The following is a 22254-nucleotide window of genomic DNA, read 5'->3' as shown; positions in this document are numbered from 1 at the left end:
GTTTCGTCGATCCGTCGAAGCAGGTTCAGTAGCATCGAAGAGGGCGAAAGAACTGCTGGCGTCCACGAATTCGTGGATGTAGGCGACCGTCGTACCAATGTTGAGGTGCCTGTATTCGTGGCTGAAGTTTGTCAGCACTACCTTAGCTTTGCCATCATGCAGCTCGGCTATGCCTCTTGCGACGCAAATCTGACGGTTCAGAAGTAGGTGCTGATCGCCCTCGATGACACCTTCAAGGTCTGCGGGTTCTTGAGTTCCGACGGAAATGATGATGCTGGAGAGAGGCGGAATGGTGACGTGCTCTTCTATCACATTCAACACGGGGTTTCCTGGCGTCGTGTGTGGCGGCAGCGCTTTTTCTGAGGTTAGTGTTATTGACTCAGATCTCAGATCGATGACGGCGCCGTGGTGGCTTAGGAAGTCCATCCCAAGTATCACATCCCTGGAGCAATGCTGTAAGATTACAAAGCTCGCAGGATAAGTCCGGTTATTGATGGTGACTCTTGCGGTGCAGACTCCAGCCGGAGTTATTAGATGGCCCCCAGCGGTCCGGATTTCGGGCCCTTGCCAAGCGGTCCTAACTTTCTTCAATCTTTTGGCGAATGGTCCACTGACGACGGAATAGTCGGCTCCAGTGTCGACGAGAGCGGTGATGTTGTGGCCGTCGAATAGTACGTCGAGGTCGCTAATCCGTCGTCTTGCGTTGCGGTTAAATCGCGGCGTCGGGTCACGGCTAGGTCGGCTTGTCCCGCTGCTTGTACGTCGCGTCGACAGGTCTTCTTCAGGGACCGAGGTTTCGTCGTCAGGGCTTCGTCTGCTTCGCGTCGTGTTCGGCAGGTCTCGTCGCGTAGTCGTCGTCGGCGGCCGCGGAGGATCTTCGGCATTTCGTCGTACAGCAACCGCACCTCCATCGGTTGCTGCCCTTAGTTTCCCGGATACGGGCTAGGCGACCGGCCTCGGTTTGGGCCAGTGTGCTGCCGACGGTGCGGTGACATGTAGCGGCCGGGCGACGGCGAGCGGGAAGGTCGTCGTTCTTGCCACTGTGTTCCGGTCAGGTAGTCGTCGATGTCGCGAGGCCGTTCGCCTGGCTGCGGGCGCGGCGCGTTGACGGTGAATCCGCGTAGCCCCATCTGTCGGTACTGGCAGCGGCGGTATGTGTGGCCAGCCTCCCCGCAGTGGTAGCAGAGCGGGCGGTTGTCAGGGGCGCGCCAAACGTCGGTCTTTCGGGGGGTGTAGCTTTGGCCTGCAGGCGGGCGGGATGGCGTCGGAGGTGGCGGCGGTGTCTGGCGACGGAACTGCGATGGCGCGGGGCGTTGGTGATAGCCCGGAATGGCGACAGCATGGCGTGCAACGGCAGCATAGCTCATGGCTTCCGGCGCAGGTGGCGGCGGTGCAGCAACTCCCAGCGAATGCTGAATTTCCTCGCGAACGACGTCGGCTATGGAATGCACTTGGGGTTGCGATGCAGGAAACATCTTTCGGAGCTCTTCGCGCACGACCGCCCTTATCGTCTCACGCAAGTCGTCGGAGCCCAGCGCATGTGCTTCCCCGTAGTTCGTCGTCGGCATACGGCGGTTGTATTGGTACGCATTTCTAGGGCCTTTTCAATCGTTGCGGCCTCCGAACTGAACTCCGCGACTGTCTTGGGCGGGTTGCGTACAAGTCCGGCAAAGAGCTCTTGCTTCACTCCCCGCATCAGGAAACGAAGCTTTTTTTCTTCGGACATAGCCGGGTCTGCGTGCCGGAACAGTCGGGTTATTTCTTCGGTGTACATCCCGATGCTTTCATTCGGGAGCTGTACACGGGTCTCCAACAGCGTTTCGGCTTTTTCCTTGCGGACGACGCTGCCGAAGGTGTCCAAAAATGCGGCGCGAAAAAGGTCCCAGTTCGTCAGCTTGGCTTCTCTGTTCTCGAACCATGTCCGAGCGGTGTCTTCTAGCGCGAAATACACGTGCCGTAGTTTGTCTTCACTTGTCCAATTGTTGAAAACGGCGACCCGGTCGTACCTTTCCAGCCAGCTGTCTGGATCTTCGAGCGACGACCCGTGGAAGGTTGGCGGCTCCCGGGGCTGATGCAGCCGGATCGATGTTGGAGCTACTGGGTCGGTCATCGTTACAGTCGAGGTCACGGCGTTAGGTTGCCTGGCGTTGCCGGGAAGAGGTCCGTACTCTGGCTTGAGTCCTAGCTGCCGGCGGCTAGTTCGACGATCCGGGTTTTCTTTGCCGTCGTCCTCCTCGCGGCTTGGGCTTGGGTCAGCGCTTCGCAGGGGCGTCCGGATCATGGAAGCAGCAGCACCTCCACCAGATGTCACGTGGTCGTGACGTCGACGAAGACAACAGTCAGCACGTCCGAGATGAAACTATTTATTTGGCCGACCTTGTGGCCGAGAAACTGAAAGTCAAACTACAGCAATACGCTGATAGCGGCGAACAGAGCGTCGACCGTCGATCAACTGACTAGCGGTGAAGCGCGTCGGCATTTAAACATGTGCCGTCGAATATTCCAGCGTTATCGCTGGCTGTCGTGCAAATTCTAGAATAAGCTCGAGTGTGCGCGTCTTGCGCGCAATCTTAACAAAACGATCTACAATGGTCGCGAAGGTTCTCGAACAATGAGGCGCGGTTCGCGCTGAGCGTTGCTGACAGTCTTTGTGGCCGAAAACCGAATACACCAAAAGTGATAAAGAAAGGCACGTGGCAATATGATTATGAGAGACGCTGTGGTTTTGGCACGTAATGTTTTGCAGCACCTGCAGTAATAAGACACTGACTTTGTTTTCAAGCCTTCTTCGGAGGCTTCGTACCAATGAAATCTGCAGTTCACGTCATAATCCACGGCCTACCGCTCTAAACCTCCATCGCCCTCTTGTTCGGAACGCGTTCTTCCTTGAGCGCCCACGCTGAACTGGGCCAAGCCTCCGAGGACGAGTCCCGCTTGTCACGGCAACGCCGCGCGTCGTCACAGCAGTGCATGCGCCTGCCCGTTGTGCGTACTCGACGCTACGTTATCGATCTGCGTTGTCCCCTTCTCTTCCCCGAGTGTTCCCCCCTGGTTCTGCACGCCGCTGCTGCCGCTCTGCGCGGTTCTCTTCTCGACGCTAACAAGCGCGTTCCGAGAGGTGCACGAACGATTCGGCCCCGGTAGCCCAGGCGCTATGGTGCAAGTTGTGTACAGGAATAGCGTGCTCGCTTGGCGAGGACGCTCGTTTAAGATGCGGTGCAAATGGGGCACGTAGTTGTTTTCGGAAGTGGCCAGATTCACTTATTCATTGCATTTTTAGATTTCTTGCCGCTTCGCACAGAAAGCGTTTGATGCCTTGGTGAATATAATGCGACATTGTGAATAGGGGGACGTCATTTGCATTTAAAAAATCCAACGTGCTTTCCCGCATGAATTCAGTGGGAAACAACCGGTGTAAACTGTAGACTTTTAAATGCTACATTGATGCATTTCCAGCGCATAAAAGAAAAAGAGAGAAAAAAGAACACGCAGACACAAAAGGACGCAAAAAAAAAACAGAACACTGTTACTCTTCTTTTGCCTTTTTGTGTTCTTAACGTTTTTTCGTATGCGCTGAAAATTCATAAAACCTCAGTATTCCAACTAAACGCTTTCAATGTGTTGAGTGTTACAATATGTACAGTCGACAGGCAGAAAAGGCAGACCACAAATGAATCTTTTTTTTCGCTGGCGTGTACACGATATCCCGCTCTCGCATAAGGCCCGCAGCACAGCTGCGCGCTCGCACTGGTGGCTTAGCAGCTATGGCGTTGTGGTGCTGAACACACTGTCGTTGGTTCGATACTCGGTCGCTCTGGTTGCACTTCAAGGGGGTCATGTCGCAAAGGCGATGTGTGGCTATATTTCCTCGTACTGAGAATACAGTTGTTCAGTTGACAGAAACCTTATACTTTGATAATGATGTAGATATTGTTAACGAGACTGCGGCATTGTGATTACATTATTAGTGACACTGTCACGGAACAAGCAAGTGGAAAATTTCTTAAATAGTTAAATTGCATCATTGGACCGATTAAAAAAAATCGTCAAATATTACCAGTAATTAAAATTTAAGTGTTTGATGAATTATCGCAATGAATTGTCTATACCAACGCTTAATTATTGCCACCTTGAATAGGGCACTACCATCAATAGATGACATAAAAAAGCTCGCTCTACTTCGGGAGTGCACAGTTCGTGCAGTTGCTGACGTGTCATGCGCTGCTCATACATCTTATTATAATGCATTTGGTATACTAAAAGTTCAATCCATCTTTGCATTCCATTAACCCATTCATGCAGTCCATCTATCCATCTATGTAATAACCAATGACACTGACTACATCAGTTCGTTTCGCTTCACAAAGTGACACCTGTTGCAAAATACGAGAAATCTGGGTCCTTGGCTCTAGCGGTTATGCTGTACCAATTACGAAAAATCAACCCTTATCATTATGCCCAGCTACACTCTTTAAAAAAATGTGGCCAAACGTGGCTTAATCGCTGAGACTGCATCCACGCGCATGTTTTATTCGTTCTTATCGGGTAAAGATAACACCTATATAGCTCACATACTCATCGAGGCGTTTGCCGGCCGCTTCTTGCGTAGTTTCGACGCGGCGTTTTATCTATTGCGGCACTCGCAGAATGGTTTTGATTGTACCAACAAGTTTTTTACAATGCATCGTTTTTTTTTTCCTTCCGCTATTTTCTATTCTTTAAAATTGGAGGTTATTTATTTTACTTTTGACGGCAAAAGATGAACTGTTTAGTAGGCCTTCCCTGTTCAGATTTCATCTGTTCGAAGTGACACTGATTTCAATTTCGCGTATGTTATTAAACATGAGCTTACGCCCTCTCGACAATTTTATTTGTAATTTTTTAGTCTTTGCAGATACATGTTATCTTCTTTCCTTTTGTTAGGTGGGTAATATTATTTCGTGGTAAAAACTTTTTTTTTTCATTGTTTGATATATTTTGACGATGTATCACAACTAAACCCCATCTTGTCTTAAGTGTTTATAGGTATTTTTGTCTTCCTTATTTCAAAGTGCACAGAAGTTACTTAGTATTGCATACCTGCCAAGTCTCCCGGATTGCCCGGGAGACTCCCGGATTTTGAACGTTTCTCCCGGTTGTACGGGTCATAGAGAAATCTTCCGGAAATCCAGTTTTGCCCCGCGCGTACAGTGCTTTGTCTGGCCACATGAGCAAAGTTGTCTGGCCACGTAGTAGAAAGGATTCTTCTTCTTTTTAACTATGGTAAAGGTTAAACTCAGTTTCATTGCGCATGAAGTAGCTGTGCACTTTGCGCCGCAGTCCAGCACTTAAAAGGGTAGCCGATGTCTGTCGAGATAGCGCGTTCGCCAGCGCTCGCGACCGTCCCCGTCTCAACGGCGCCCCTTATGGTCCCTTGCCCGACGAAATAAGTGGTAAGCAAGCGACGACAGGCCTCGCACGCGGAGCGATGTTATCGCATGTGCCCTTCGCGCGACGGTGACGGCCGGGTCGTTTCATCTCTGCTTCAACCGCGTTGGTCCCTAGCGCTAGCGCGCATTTACTCGCACGTGAAACAGACGATGCGTAAGCGATGTTATCGGTTTGGACTCTGTACAGGTCAGCGGCGACCGCAAAATCCCGCTGACAGTAGGCAGTTTTAGAATTGCGTACGCTAAGTTAGGAAATAGCGGCCCGCTATTTCCGTCACTCACCGGAAACCGATCGCGGAGAGTGAGATCAAGCTCCTCACCGGAGACGGCGCCGCAATACCCAGAGTCGACTCCATTCGGGTCCTTGGCATGACCATCGCGTCCAACGGTTCCAACGCCAAGACTATACTCAAGCTTGCAACTAAGACGGATAACGCGGTTCGGCTGGTCCGGCGGGTGGCCAACCGTCATCACGGCCTCAAGGAAGACAACCTCATCCGCCTGGTCAACGCCTTCGTGCTCTGCCACTTTTCGTATGTCGCGGCCATGCACAACTGGCAGCGTGCCGAGCGCGACAAGCTCAACGTCCTGCTCAGGAAGATCACCAAGCGGGCCCTCGGTATCCCGATCAGGACACGCACCGAGCGCCTACTGCAGCTCGGAGTACACAATACGTTGGAGGAGATTGCCGAAGCGCAGGAGCGAGCCCAGATCGCGCGCCTTTCGACCTCCCAGGCCGGTAGGCATATACTGCGAGAGCTCGGCCACTCCCCGGCCGAAGTGAAGGAGAAGATGAGGCAGCTGCCCCGCGAGATTCGCGACCTCATTACCGTGGCACCGATCCCGAGGAATGTCCATCCCGAGCACAACCGCGGTAGGCGACGGGCCAGAGCCGCTGCTATTCTCAAGCAGATCCGCAGCGAGGAACGCAGCGTCAGCTTCGTCGACGCGGCAGCCTACCGCGGGAGCCGCGCCTTTTCCGCGGTTGTCGTCGACTCCAAACAGCAAATCACCAACTGCGCATCGGTCCGCACCGACGACCCGGCAATTGCCGAGCAAGTGGCCATCGCCCTGGCTATCCTGGACGGCGAAAGGGATGTCATCTATAGCGACTCGAGGTCGGCTATCAGAGCTTTTGAGAGCGGCGTCGTCTCCGAGAAAGCCCTGCGCGTGCTCCGGAGTGGCCGCCGAGACGGTATAAAGGACCACGTACTTATATGGTTTCCCGCACACGTTGGACAGGTCAAGGGTGCTCCCCCCAACCTCAACGAGTCGGCCCACGAGACCGCGCGCGCGCTAACCGACCGCGCCGGTTCCGGGCAACGGCTTGGTAACAACGAGGTTGCGGAGAACAGGGACGCGCCTGCCACATACAACGAAATAACGAAACATTTTTACCTCGCGCGAAGAGTGTACCCACTCCCTCACCCCAAACTTAATAGGCCTCAGGCCCTTACGCTCAGACTACTGCAGACGGAGACGTACCCTAATCCGAGCTCCTTACACGCCATTTATCCCGAGGTATTACCCAGTGACGCTTGCCCCGCATGCGGAGACGTAGCCACGCTAGCGCATATGCTCTGGGAGTGCAAGGCAACGCACACTAACCCCGATACTGCTTCGGCCAGGTGGGAGGCGGCCCTCCGCAGCTCCCTCCTGGCTGACCAGCTCTGGGCCGTCCAGCAGGCCCGCGGAGCGGCCGGCAGGCTTGGTCTGACGGTCCCGACGTGGGAGTCGCTCGCTGCGCGCTGACGCGCGCCTTGTAGGACCCAAATAAAGTTTTTTCAACCAACCGACCAACCGGGAGCTCGCAAGCGCTTAGCGTACGACGCACGCGCAGGCGCAGTTGCGCTAAAAGTCAGCGCAAAGCTTTGCGTACGCTGTTCTAAAACTTCCTAATGTACATATAATTGCTATCGCAGCTGTTATGAGATCACAACAGCTGATTTTGGGGCCATAGTTGTCCGCCACCGCCGGTTTCCGTGACCGCTATCGCGTGAAATAAAAAAATTGAATGAGAAACATATTTCTAGGGTTCGATGGGATTTTAACCCGCGCCCTCGGCGTGGCAGTCGGGTCTTTCACCACAGTGCCACGCTTGTGCTTGTAACTCCTTCGCAAAAATACTCTATCGAGGCGTCATGTCGGGTGGGGAATCGTGTTAAGATATGTAATATAGCGTGGCAGAAGAGTAAAATAACAACCAGTCATCACACAATGCTAATAGCACAAAGTGTGTGGTTTAATGCTTCCCACCAGTGTTGCGGAGTTGCCACTCCAGAAGTGAAATGACTCCAAAATCATTCCACATTTTCGCAACCCCGGAATGGAATGGGGGAAACGTTTGGAGGAATGGAATGAGAATGGAATTGAGCGCCTTTTTCACGCAATGGAATGGGAATGGAATTACCTCTTTTTCCAAAAATAGAGCACGTTTTCGTCTACGTGCTGTTTTTCAAACTTCAAACATTAGTAAGTCAGAGCCTCGAATTTAACAATAAAGCAGTATTTTTAAAATTGCTTGGCTGATCACAAGCACGGTACATTTATAAGCAACGCGCCTACTACAAACAGAGGCATAAGTTAGTGTACAAACAAATTCATTATCCCAGCAGGTACTGAAGGGAGAAACAAACTAACCCTGTGCGTTTGTTCGCATTGATACCCCCACACGAAAGTGGCGAATACTCTATGCACAGCCTGATCTTTATCTCACGAGCAATTTAGCACCTGACACACGTGAATAACTTTTGCGACAACGAAGACACTGCATACCTGCGCACACAGAAACTTCTCCTCACCACATCCATGCTTGTGAGGCGCGCTTGACAACCATGAGTGCTGACGAGCAGTGCGGCCCAGTGTTCCGTATTCGATGCAAGGGCACAAGGTGCCCGAGAGGTGCACTGTTCCAACTAATACCAGCAGATCTAGAGGGTTTTGTTCCCTATATTTACCAAATCTTAGTTTTCTTCATATTCACGACCGCTCCAGACGCGTAAAACGGCTTAGTCTTCTTGGATACTACTTTTTTTCAGCATAAAAATACGCTATGTCGTCATTTTAGCATTGAGACATTTAAGCTTAAAGGGCCCCTGACAGCCGATTTCTTGTTTGTGACATTTATGTTGTAATAAGTAGGTCTATGTCTTGTAATCACGGAATGGCACCGTAAATGCTCCAACGTGATGTCTAATTAATCCTGGCAGCGTTAATTATGGTCATTTTTAGTGTAGGTTCAAAACGCGCGCCGAAAGAGGATAGGAAACTAGCGCCGCGCCGCGGCGGTCGCGCCTCGGGGCACGCGTGATGACATGCGCTCAGTATTGGGTGACGTCAGCCACGCGCTTGTTGAACTGCCAGTTGGAGAACACACACACGGAGAGCTCACGCTGCCTGCCGACACCTACCGAAGAAGGAGAAGGTGGGAGAGCAAACATGCTTCGCAATATACCACAGTGCATGCACCGCGCATATTTCTGTCTGTGACGTCGACAACACTTGCTTTACCTCTGCAACGTCACAAGGGGCCTACGTCTACGTCATACTAGTGGTTATGTTGATAGGAGTTCAAAATTCAGATGAGCACTCAGGCTTACTTTAAAACCAAATTAAAATATCTTAAAGGCAACGCTCGTCACTCATTATCGGTCAGAAGTGCCCCCGCATGCAGGACTATCAAACAACACAAGCATCTCGAGTTTCCAAATTCGGTGTCAGGGGTCCTTTAAACAATAATAAAACATCGTACCATTCGTTCGAACATGCTGACCATACAAACACTATAGGTAGCGGAATAACTGCCCCTATGGGAATTAGCAGGGTGGTTGTACTGCACGAGATATGTCAGCAAGCTACAATCACTCGACCTTGGTCACATGTTTTGCGTACTTTTGCAGTTGGGTCATTCCAAGTGAAACGTCCCAGCCCAAATTTCGACCATCAGCGATTCTATTGAAAAAAATTGAGCTGATAGGTAACTATACGAGAGTGATTTTCCTAAAGTATTTTCGTCCAAAAAAATTATGTGGTCACGTGACCGCCCTTCGAATATTCCGCCAAAAACGAAAAGTTAGGTGGGAATAAATTATGCGTATTCAACCTTGAAATTGGGTACAACGGCACAATGGGTTTTAAAGTATTCTGTTGTCATTGTACTTTCACGTGACGTCACAAGTAAAACCATATATTCATTTTGCGGCCTAAATAGGCTTAGCAAAGAAGCAAGAAAAAATGCAAATTCAGACAATTTTTGTAAAAAAGGCGGCGAAGTTTCAGCAACAAAATTTTTTTTGCTCGTTTACCAATACATATAATATGTGCTAAAAATATTTTCAACTTATGTAAACCAATGTTTATTGAGAAAAATGCTTCCAAAGTTGACAAAAAATGACTTTTGGGGGAGGTTCAATCGCAAATTAAGCCTTGAGGCCCTCGCGCTAAAAATACACAAGATAGTTCATTATATGCTCCCATGTCTTGTCTGTTGATGTGGAAAATTTTATTCCTGTAAATTTTGTTTAAAGCGAAAAAATAATTTTTGATGTGCACAACCAACGTCACTGGTAGGCATTGGCAAACTGTGTACACACGCGGCTGCCAGTCTCCTCGTCGTCTGCTCATCTGCTACGTTTCTCGTCGTCTGCTGAAAAGCAGACGGCAGCAAGTATGTAAACTTAATTTGAAAATTTCAAGACATTTTTCATTCGCTTTTGTGTTGTAGAGAAAAAAAATGCCTTGTCCTCGTTTTGGGAGCCTTTTTTGTTTTTTTTCCGATTACACGTCTGTTTTCGCATTTGGCAGTTCAGCGAATTTTCTGCAACTGGTGAGTCGACAGTCAGAGAAGACAGCAGGCGAGGTATTCGTCGGGCTGCTAATATTATTGTAAGCAGAGTTCGAGCTTACAGATGCCCGATATGCTGTAGTAGCGGACAGGACTTGGTGCGACAACTTGAGAATGGATGACGAAATCCAAACTCCTGTACAAAGCCTCCCTGAATCTCCACCCTCGGAATTTAAAGGTAAGAAACTGATCCTAGAATTAACTAGTAATTTATAGGGGCACCACAATTTAGCAAGATTGCTTGTATGAATCACAATTCGCTGTGTTCTTCATATTTTGCATCATCCTGAAAGATGCATCCTATGTATAAAGAGTAGGCAGAATTTGCGAGGTTACTAATGTTTGCTTACATTTTCATTTACAGTGTGGTATATGTTTACAGTGTGGTATATTTCATGCGGGTACCTAGAGAATCAAATTGGAGTCAAATACGGTTATTGCTAGATATTGAGACACACGCTTGGAACCGTTTTTCAGGAAACGAACTTCAGCCATGCACTTTCGGGCCAAGAAACTGCCACAAGACGTACTACTGCAGGCGGCGGCAACTGACAACTGTTAGCACCTTGAGTGACACAGATCAGCGTCTCCTCCTACTGCGCTCGAAGCTTAGTTTGCATGAAGGTGCGACGATTTGTGAACACCACAAGGAACTTTATCTTCGCCGATACGCTTCGAAAATCGCTTCAAAGCTGTGTTCGGACCCATTTCTTCGACATACAAAGCACTGTCACGGGTCGACAGTCATCACAATAGCCCTTGCTGATGCCCATCCTTCCCTTGACCTTGTTCCGGGAAATCGAATTTGTGAAGCATGCAGGCGTAAGTTACATATTGCTCAAAAGAATGAGCACACTGAACAAGAATTCGCTGCACTGTCCACACGAAGTGAAGGCGCGCCTGCACGGTCAGCTGCTGAAACAGAAGAAGAGTTCTTAGACGTAGCTACTGGTAGCGAAAGAAACTGGTGCAGCATGGGCGACGGAAGCGTGGAGAGGGAACCTGGCCAGAAATTACAAAGAGGACGCCTATTGCCAGAAATTGGTCAGTCATCTACCTGTGACAGGCACGAGGACCATGGCCTTGTTTTCAGTGATTACGTGACCTTGATGCAAGACCTCAAAGAGAAGTTTTCGCGAGAACAAAGCCGAGAAAAAAAGCTTCAGTACCTTACTTTGGCCCCCCAGTCTTGGTCTCGTGAAAAAACCATGGAGTTCTTCGGCGCATCGGAAAGACAAGTTCGCGAAGCCTTGAAGATCAAGGCTCGCGATGGGATTCTCGGTACACGAGAAAAAAACATGGCCGCTCAATCAGCGAAGAAATAAAATCATCAATCAGGGAATTCTATGAGGATGATTCGGTGACATATTGCTTACCAGGGAAAAAGGACACGTTGCATGGCAAACAGAAGCGTCTAATTTTGATGAATCTCAAAGAGATGCATGAAGAATGGAAAAGGACGTACAATTTAAAGTGCGGGTTCTCGACATTCGCCTCTCTGCGTCCTCGCCACTGTGTCCTGGCTGGTGGGAGTGGCACGCACACAGTGTGCGTGTGCATGAGTCACCAAAACTTTAAATTAATGCTTCACGCCAGTGGTCTCAAAGAGACGACTGAAGAGCTCTTGGCTACATCGGTATGCGGACTTAATAATGAAGACTGCATGTTCAGCAAGTGCGCATCCTGCCCCGGTACAACTTCTGCAGTGACTCTGCTTCAGCAAAGTCTCGCCCGTATTGTCGAGAGCAGAGACAACATACATGTCCAGCAATGGATAAGCGGAGTTCGTTGCTCACTCGAAACCATTGTCCTCACACAAGAAGAATTTTCTGAAAGATTTGTAGACATGTTGAATCAACTGAAGACTCATCATTTCGTTAGCAAGCAGCAGTCCAGGTACTTCCGAGAAATTAAGTCAAGCTTAAGTCCTCAAGAAGCTGTCGTGGTGATGGATTTTGCCGAGAATTACAGTTTTATAATTCAGGACGCGCCTCAGTCATACCACTGGGTTAACACACAGGCCACAGTGCACCCTGTAGTTGTCTATTTTATTGAACAGCAAAGCACCCGTAGAGATGTTTCTGTGAGATGTTTTGCCATTATTTCAGACTGTCCGGAGCATGACACAGTCGCAGTACACGCATTTCAGAGCGCAGTACTGGAGATAGTGAAACAAGATCTGCCACAAGTGAAAAAGATACATTATTTTTCTGATGGAGCTTCCTCTCAATATAAAAACAAAAAGAACTTTTTGAACCTTTGCTACCATGAGGAGGACCACAACCTGTCAGCAGAGTGGAACTTCTTTGCCACTTCACATGGCAAAAGCGCATGTGATGGTGTCGGTGGCACAATAAAACGTCTGGCAGCAAAGGCAAGTCTACAGAGGCCATATGGTGGTCAGATTCAGACACCACACGATTTGTTTGTTTGGGCCAAAAGCAAGGTAAAGGGAATTACAGCAATTTGGGTGCCACATTCCACAATTGAAGAAAAAAGAACCAAGCTCGCTCCGAGATTCGCCATGGTGATCGCTGTCAAAGGGACCCGACAACTGCACCACTTCAAACCGTCCACTCTTTCTACACTTCACGTTGGTCTTACATCCTTCTCCAAAACTCATGAAATTCAAGTGAGCAAGCTAGTGTGAAAGACAAAGTAGCGTACTTTGATATTAACGATTAAGGTGTCAAAACTGTGAACAGAGGACAACACATCAGGAAGCAAAAGACCTGAAAGACAAGAAATTTACGTTTCGGAAGCCAAACTTTCCTTTTTTATGTGTTCGTAAACCATGAAGCACTGTTTTTCTGCTAGTATCAACCACCCGAGAACAAGGAACCATGTGATTCAGGAATCTGTGGCAGATAAAATGAAGCAGATTCAGCAAATAGATGCCATTGCCAAACTCTCATGCCCATGCTGTGTTCGTCAGCCTGACTTTTCCTAATGCCAAGAAGGCCAGTTATGAAGAAAAAAAAGTAAGCTGGTTCCGATATATATACACTGATGCGAAGGAACACTGCCAGAATTGGCTTGAGCAACTGACGTGGCCCTCAGACAAGGCCGAAAAATCACCAAGAACAAGCACGCGTTCTACAGCAAAGACAGACATTGGTACTGCCTACCAGTGACGTTGGTTGTGCACATCAAAAATTATTTTTTCGCTTTAAACAAAATTTACAGGAATAAAATTTTCCACATCAACAGACAAGACATGGGAGCATATAATGAACTATCTTGTGTATTTTTAGCGCGAGGGCCTCAAGGCTTAATTTGCGATTGAACCTCCCCCAAAAGTCATTTTTTGTCAACTTTGGAAGCATTTTTCTCAATAAACATTGGTTTACATAAGTTGAAAATATTTTTAGCACATATTATATGTATTGGTAAACGAGCAAAAAAAATTTTGTTGCTGAAACTTCGCCGCCTTTTTTACAAAAATTGTCTGAATTTGCATTTTTTCTTGCTTCTTTGCTAAGCCTATTTAGGCCGCAAAATGAATATATGGTTTTACTTGTGACGTCACGTGAAAGTACAATGACAACAGAATACTTTAAAACCCATTGTGCCGTTGTACCCAATTTCAAGGTTGAATACGCATAATTTATTCCCACCTAACTTTTCGTTTTTGGCGGAATATTCGAAGGGCGGTCACGTGACCACATAATTTTTTTGGACGAAAATACTTTAGGAAAATCACTCTCGTATAGTTACCTATCAGCTCAATTTTTTTCAATAGAATCGCTGATGGTCGAAATTTGGGCTGGGACGTTTCACTTGGAATGACCCAGTTCTTAATGCCTCTGATGACATTACCTTTATGGGGCGTTCATTCTTGACTCGATAAAACTATCAAGATGCCTTTCCTACTTTGAGGAAAACAGGAATGGAATTGAATTGCCCGGCCACTCCCGGAGTGGGAATGGGCTAAGTTTTTTCATTCCGAGGAATTGAAAGGAATGGAATTGCGGCAAGTTCTAATTCCCCGGAATGGAATTGGAATGGTATGGAGGCTCCCATTCCGCAACACTGCAAGTTCCCACCCACTGCAAAGTGCTCAGCCGTAATTCCTCATCGTCATCAGCCACAGCACAAAGTGCACTGACTTATACAGATATGTAGCGGGTACCACGTTTCTCCAAAAAAGTGACGAAAATTGCATAGTAGGAACTACGCTACTTGAGAAAAATTACGATGATTTATGGCGTAGTGGGTACCTTGCATGTGTACTTGTATTAGTTGCCCCAAGAGAATCTACAACGGACTCTACAAAGTCCGCTCTTCCAGCTTTCGCTGTGACTGTGCTGCGTGTTCCCCGCAGGCCTGGCGATCCTTTTATCAGAACAGCGGTCTCGGACATCAGAGAGTACACTCAGTGACGTGCTGCTTCTGAGGTCGTGCTCACTCCCTTGACACAAAGCACTGAGCCCACTAAAAAAATCGTATTTGTCTTTTGAGAAAATAAATACTATGACTTTGAAATTAATACTGCTTTGTGCAAGTTGGTAGGAATTCGTGGTAGAGTTGCTTCCGCTCCTCTGAAGAACGTGTTTTACCCTTGTCCCACTTTCCAAAGAGGAGGGCAAGTCACTACATCACAAATCCAATGTTCTTTATGATTACCTTAACGTCAAATTTTTGCGCAAAAAACCGTTACGAACCGTTACGGAACTTTTTTTTTTTTTTTCGTTCCGGAACAGAAACGGAATGGAACTTTTTGCGGTGGAACGAAACTAAAACCGAAACGAAAAACATTTCGTTCCGACACCCTGCTTTTATGCATCAGTCATCGAAACTTCCAGCGTTATCGCTGGTGCTCGCGTAAGCTCTCGAATAAACTTGACTATTCGCGTCCGGCGCGTAGTCTTAACATAATGATCTCAAACAATTGTGAAGCTTCTCAAACATTACAGCGCGGTCAAACGTTGCTAATATTATTTGTGGTTGAAACCCGAATACATTAAAACAAAGCAATAAACACGCGTGGCAGTACTATCGCTAGTAATCACTAGTAATATTAACGATGCTACTACCAATTGCACTATCGATAGTTTGTCGATAGTAGTGCTATCGATAGTTTCAAAAGAACTATCGATGCTATCGATAGTCAATTTACCGATAGTTCTGCATCACTAGTGCGAGGACAGCCGATGATCGCGGCTCAAGCGACATGAAACGCACCGGCCGCCCTCCGTCGCGCGAAATGCCCACGGTGCGGTTCCGGAGGAGGAGAGGGGGTGGAGGGCTGCCTGGCTTCGGCAGAAACTGCGTACTTTGATCGGACGGACGCGGTCGTCCTATCTCTACAGGGGTCAGCAGACGGTTCATACCTTTGTAGGTGCTGTGTTCTCACCACTTTGGCCATTTCGCTCACTGCAACGGGCGTGGTTCATAACGGCAGCATTTTGTTGAGTTATGCTACACTCTAAGACAAAATCGAGTATATGGGGAGTATTTCTGCCACACAACAATAATCGTCATCTGGCTTGCTCGCGTTTCCTTTCTTGAAAACCCAGCTCTCGTCACTTTCCTGTCAAGAATGCTATGTCACGCTGATAACGCGCGCGCCGTTCGTGACCGGAAAGTGCCGCGACCGCGGTGATAACGCGAGGAAAGCACGCGAGGTGGATGACGATTGTTGTTGTGTGGCAGAAACACTCCCAAAATACTCGATTTTGTCTTAGAGTGTATGTGGGATGCTAAACGAGTGAGCTGCCAGCCTTATTTCATAAACTTTCCAGTTTGGTGCTATCGCATACATTGCTTTGCCCTTGCAGCAAAACATTACTTTCTTTTTTTTCGTCTCCCCCATATTTCTCATGGAGAAGCGACAGAGCGAGAAACTCAAGCCCAGAAACACGTCTGAACATGCCCACGCAACGACCGTGCTGAACGCTAGCACGGCGTTGCAGCACCGCCACAGACGCGTGCGTTTGTGCACGAACGCTCCTTGCGCGCCCATGGTACGAGACTCAACGTCGTTCGCGGCGGCCTTCTCCGCGTGACGAAGTGATGACGTCGCTGCGGAGTGCTCTTGGTGCTCTGGCCTTCTCTCGTCGCGTCGCTCCTCCTCCCCTGCTAACCCCTCTCCACTCTACTCTCCACCTCGCTATGCTCTGCGATGCTATTTTTAGCTTGGCGAAAAAGCGCAGGACGACATGAGAAACCTAGCGAGATTTTAACAGCTTCGCTGTAAAAATGCTTGCTATAGTGACTTCAGATTTGAATGCAGGCTGAATGATGAATATTTAATTTGCATTTGTACATTTCTGCACCCTTTGTTTTATGCTTGATACTAGCTATAGCTGTACTGATGTCAGTCAGGTAATGCTCTTAACTCATAACGAAATTAATTATTTTTAGGGCTTAGTACTTTGCAAAATTTGTGGAAATTGATTTCGCAAATAGCCTACTGCTCATGGCATTGTTTCCAATAATTCGTCTTTTCAGTTCCTATCTTCTGTAGCGACTAAAACATTCATTATGAAAAGCTTCTTGAAATTATTTCTCCTGATAAAAAGGGCTTAAAGGCCAACTCCGGCGATTTTTCGGCCATGTCAAAGTAATGGTGCTTTTATGTTCATGAGACGCTCCTGTCATGGGCCCGATAGCAGAAATACTCAGCAAATTGAAGAATAATTTTAAATAAACAAAAAAGCTCAACAGCGAAACCGAAACCCAACCGAGTCTTCGCGTGACATATAAGTGGGCAAAAACCGGAAATCATGCAAGGCATGCCAGTCCCGCCAGCGCGTAGTATGAAAGCTGCGAAAGCGGCGAAAAGCAGACGCTCAGGGCAGAGGTGACTCTGTCGGGAAATATATCTTGTGTGACCGACCGTGCCATGTGCACAAGCTCCTCTGAGCTGTCAGAAAATGACAGCTGCGATTCCAACATATTTGGAGGCCAACTAAAATCGCCGTTCCTCTTCGATGAAGTCTAACACACCTGTTTAGTTCTCTGCTTGCCTGGTTGCGCATTCCACCACCAGATGGCACGCCCTGTCCAGGTGGCTCAAGTTTGTGGGGCTGCGATCGTGTAAAATGCTATCGCTGAGAAGTTCGCGGACTAACTAAAGCTTCTTAATATAGCTATGGGAAAAGTGCATAAGTTTGGCAAGAGCAGCGTTCAACATCATGTTGGTAGGGCCGAAGGAATTTAATATAAGCCAAGTACAAGCCACCTTTCGCATCAGTGTTACTAGATTAGGCTATGTTGTTTCGCACGACGCGCAGCTCATTGTATACCAATAGGCCCGGTCATGGTGCACCCTCTATATGTTACGGAAAGTGTTTCCGTACGGTAATGTTCACGCATGGCCGGTACATGGCCGGTAATGTTCACGTTTAGCCGGTATGGTATTACCGCACTTTCCGTGCGGTAAACCGACATTGCTAGCTACAACACTCTAATATAAAGACGCAGGGTAATCAGGTGTGAGTGCTTTGTGACTGCCAATGGAAAATCGTGTGCAACCCACAACTCAACACCACTTGCCACCACCCATCGCATGCACTACCACAAGGAACTGAAACTCGCACGCCCAGCCAACGAAGCGCTGGCCAAACACACACAATTGTTCCTTTCGGATAGCAGACACCCTAGGGGCCTCTCGATTCCGTCACTTCCACTTTGCAAATAATGACGTCATGCACACAATGTTGCCAATAATTCTGAGAAGCGAGGTAGGGAGAGTCGGGGCAATTAATAAAATTCATTTGTAATGAATCTGCGTATCTCTCCAGCTTGTAATTGAGCATAAATAATGGGAGCGTGAAAAGGAACGTACCCAGCGAATTTTATTGCAATCCATTGACCTCGAAAAATTGCCGGAGTTGGCCTTTAAAAGTCTCTTCTGCCATCTTCTTTGGCATCTTCTCTGTATGTTTAGAAAGACATACCTGCTGCTTTTGTTTCTATTAGCTTTTGGCTAATTGTATCTGATCCAGTTTGTGTTCATTGCAGAATGTGGCCGTGACACGCGTGACAATGAACGGCTTTGAGAAGAGTGAGAGTGTGGAAGATGGGGCTCTGGACAATGCACGCAGCTCGACACCGAACAGCAATGTAGCCGGCCGGGAGCCCAATGGCAACCTGAGCCCTGTGTGTGAGGATAAGCTTCACTCTGAGCCCCCTGCCCCCTTGCCACCACCTCGAACCTCCTCTTCGCACAGCTACCTCAACAAAGTCTGCAAAATGGCTGCCCGATCCGAAGGTGTGTGGCAGAAATTGGGTTCCATCAAGCCATCTAAAAGAGTTGTTGTGTGCAACAAAGGTGTATGGAATTCTCGGGCACTGTTTGTTGCATTCTCTTGTCGTTCATACAAACATGGCAAGAACTAAATGTGCAGTTCGCATAATTGTGCTGTCTTGGCTCGCCTGTTCAGGTACAATCTGTTTGGAGGCTCGGGAACTGTGTGTGATTTGAAAGGGTACTGTCACAAATGCATGACTACACCATGACAGTCATGGTCCTTTCCATACAATGCACTAGCAATATGAGCCTTTGCCATTTTAGGTCATGATTTACTTTAAAGCACACCCCTATTGCTTTCGATCATTGTAGCTACTTTGAGCTTTGTCATTTTGCTATTGCAGTGCATAACTCTCACAGCACAAATTTTACAGCGAAAGCTGTTATGCGGTCACAATAGCAGCCGATTTTGGTGGCGTAGTTGTCCGCTGCCAGTGTCCGTAACTGCTATCACGCAAAATGAGAAAAAAAAAAATATCCAGGATCGGATGGGATTTGAACTTGGGCACTCTGCGTGGCGGTTGAGTATTCTACCACAGAGCCACGCTTATGCTTGAAACTTCTTCACAAAAAGACCCTATGCAGGAGTCACGTTAACGTATGTAATATAGCACGGTAAAATGACAACAACCAGGCATCACACAATGGGAATTGCATAACGAGTGGGTCGTTTAAAGCTTCCAACCCATTACAAAGGACTTAACCGTAATTCTTAATCGTCATCAGCCACAGCATCAACCCAGTGCTTGTAATGCCTTACAGATGTGTAGCGAGTACCTCGCTTCTCCGCAGAATGACGAATAATGGCATTGTGGGTGCTTCCCTACTTCACAAAAATTATGATGATTTATGGCATATTGGGTACCTTGCAAGTGTACTTGTTGTAATTGCCCCAAGAGAGTTTACAACGGGCTCTAGAAAGGCCGCTCTTCCAGCTTTTACTGTGACTGTGCTACGTGTTTCGCGCAGGCCTACCATTTTTATATCCTTCATATAGAAGAAACTAGTTTCATTCCACACATTGGTGAGGATCAGATTTATGGTTCATCTTTGTCATGGGTAGTACTGACTTTGCCATTCTTTATACATTAAGTTTCATGGTTTTACTTATCGGGATAGGCCACCATCTCGGTTTGAATGACAAATATAAGCAGCAACATAATGCTCGTGCTGCTCTTGAGATGTCCTATCACTCAGTTACAAAAAGGCACATTTTCCACAGTGAGGATGGTATATTTGTGTTAGCAAATGTTCTCTGCTTTAGTTTAGTTAATGCTTTGCCATCAAGTTGGGTGTGAGTATTTAAGCTGAGTTCTGTGCGCAGTCACAGTTGGCATAAGGAGGCTCAGACTTCCGCATAAGCATGACAGAGAGAATATGAAGTTTTTATCGCAGCTGGGGCATGATTCTACAAATTGTAGCGCACACGGCCTGTTCAGTATAAACGAAGGCAACCCATTGTAGCATTTCTTCACCTGAGCCGTGCTTTAGATATGACCATTCTTGCAGCTTCATCAGGCAGAAGTGGGGGCCACTGGCCACGGCCCGCTCCACACAGCAGCAGCTTTGATGAGTGCACGTCCATGGAGTACCAGCAGATGGCAACTGCCCGGAAACCTGCACGGCCAAAATCTGAAATCTTCTTCTCTCAAGAGAAGGGATCCAAAGCACACCGGTGCCCCTCCATGACGTTTGAGGTCAGTGACTACCAATTGCCTCTCTTCTGAGTCTTCAGCAGGTTGTCATGCCAATATGAAGAGCTTGCTCTGCATCCCAATGATTTCTTTAAGAGTAATAATAATAAAAATGTTCTGCAATACTCCAGATTGTCTTGTATCTTGTGATAGGATAGCTAAGCAAAAATGGAGCCCAAATATCAAATACCTGGGCTGCATTTTGACAAAACTAACACAGAGATTGAAGAGCTCAATCTGATGTGTGTCATAGCTAGGTTGTGAAACACTGCTCGAACAATCTGGATAGCTTGAATCTGGATGACAAGAGGAACCAGGATTTTAAAGTAGCCTGTGATAGGTTCAGCTTCATTAGGTGTGTGGTCGTCAGTGGCTGCAAGATAGCTCGGCCGTGCACTATTATGGCAGGTAATATGTGGTGGGTGTCAATGGCTGCAAGATAGCACAGCTGTGCACCATCTTGCAGGTAATCTGCGGCGTGTGCAAAGTGTGTACGAGCCAAGATAGCAGTGGATTCCAATTTTTGATATGACCACCACCGCTTGTTGCACGCGATAGGTGCGCATGAGTTGAAGGCAATTCTAGTTAAATGAGCTACCGCAATCCGCAGCCGAAATTAGAAGAGGAGGTGTACTGGCAGGCCTGGGGGACCACTTGCTGAAGGCCTTGTTTATTTGACGAAAGCACTTGTGTTCGGTAATTATTACACCACCCATCAGCCGTCGAAGCCCCCCCCCCCCTCCGAAATTTTGATGGAAGGGGTGTAATAATTATGGAAAAATAGATGCTTTCTTCAAATAATCGAAGTGTGTGTGGGGGGGGGGGGGAGCAATAAAACTAATTTGCCTATTTGTGCATCCAATTATGAAAACTTTAACACTAGTATGTAGGTCCTTGTGCTGATATCAATTTCAGACAAACAAGTGCAAAAAGTCGGTAATGATAAATTAGCATTAGATTTATAACTTGATGGCAGATAGCTAATTCCCTATTATGATGGGTGTACAAAATGTTAGCAATGTGTTGTATCACTAAAGCATATAGTTTTGTGCAATGCATAAATTTCCTGTATATAGTTTGCTGTGCAAACAACTTACTTTTCATATCCGGGTGGCGAAAAAAAAAACTTTTTTTTTTACGAAAGGCAGAAGTAGGTGTACTATTTGTATTTGAAAATATTTGCAAAATGTTCAATTCAATTCGCAATTGGTTTTCATTATTGGAATTCATATTGCACTTTAAAAATTGATATTTGCACACCGCCAATTATAATCATCATAACTGATGTTATATATTATAATATTGTAGCTTTGTTGCTAGAAAATATTTTTATGCGGTGGGGCCATGGTCAAATTTTAGCGAAGGGGGAGGGATTCTTCATGAAAGTTTTGCTCAGGTCCTTTTTCTTTGTTCCTTGCTGAGGAGATATAGGATAAGCTTTCAAATTGCATGTAAGGCAATTTGAAAGCAAACAACTTACTGTCATATGTTGGACTGCCTTTTGAGCCACCTGCCTTGTTCATGTCATTTCAAAACATAGGGAAACATGACCTTTGGTAGGATAGAAGCCTATGTACGACTAGAACAACTAGGAGAAGGTTCCTATGCGACTGTCTACAGGGGTTACAGCAAGTAAGTACCCTCTCTATTTCACTTCATTGGCTTCAACATTGCCTTTTATGTTACTACACAATACACGAAAAAAATAAGATTTAGTAAGATATTTTACGTTACTTTGCATGGCAGCGTGCTAGTTTCTCAACGTTGATTTCAAGTGGCATCACTGCATACGTATAATGTATTTTAAGTGCCTTTGTGTATCGTAAATTGCAGACGCTAAAGCAGTGGCAGCAATTTACTACAGAGTGCTAACTACATTGTAAATCATTGATGACAACTTTTCTATAATCTATCACCACCTTTCATATTTCGAGAAAATTAATTAGGTGTGTTGGTGTTCACTAGGGCTTGACTTAAATGCATTGCAATAATGATTGCCATATTTAAAATGGCTAGTTAGCTCAGTTTTGA

General features: G+C 47.1%; 1 protein-coding gene across 2 annotated transcripts in view; it reads left to right on the top strand.

Annotated features, from left to right (window-relative positions):
* Positions 1–22254, top strand: part of LOC119379248 (cyclin-dependent kinase 14) — a 150646-nt gene that overhangs the window by 104116 nt on the left and 24276 nt on the right. For both annotated transcript variants that reach the window (XM_037648493.2, XM_049411915.1), the window contains 3 exons: positions 18241–18490; positions 20039–20226; positions 21764–21855. In XM_037648493.2, coding sequence (XP_037504421.1) covers positions 18241–18490; positions 20039–20226; positions 21764–21855 — 530 coding nt within the window. The remainder of the gene's footprint in view (positions 1–18240; positions 18491–20038; positions 20227–21763; positions 21856–22254) is intronic.

The sequence above is a fragment of the Rhipicephalus sanguineus genome, chromosome 1 (assembly GCF_013339695.2).
Source record: "Rhipicephalus sanguineus isolate Rsan-2018 chromosome 1, BIME_Rsan_1.4, whole genome shotgun sequence".
In the NCBI taxonomy this organism is placed as follows: domain Eukaryota; kingdom Metazoa; phylum Arthropoda; class Arachnida; order Ixodida; family Ixodidae; genus Rhipicephalus; species Rhipicephalus sanguineus.
This window is presented reverse-complemented; position numbering and strand designations above follow the sequence as displayed.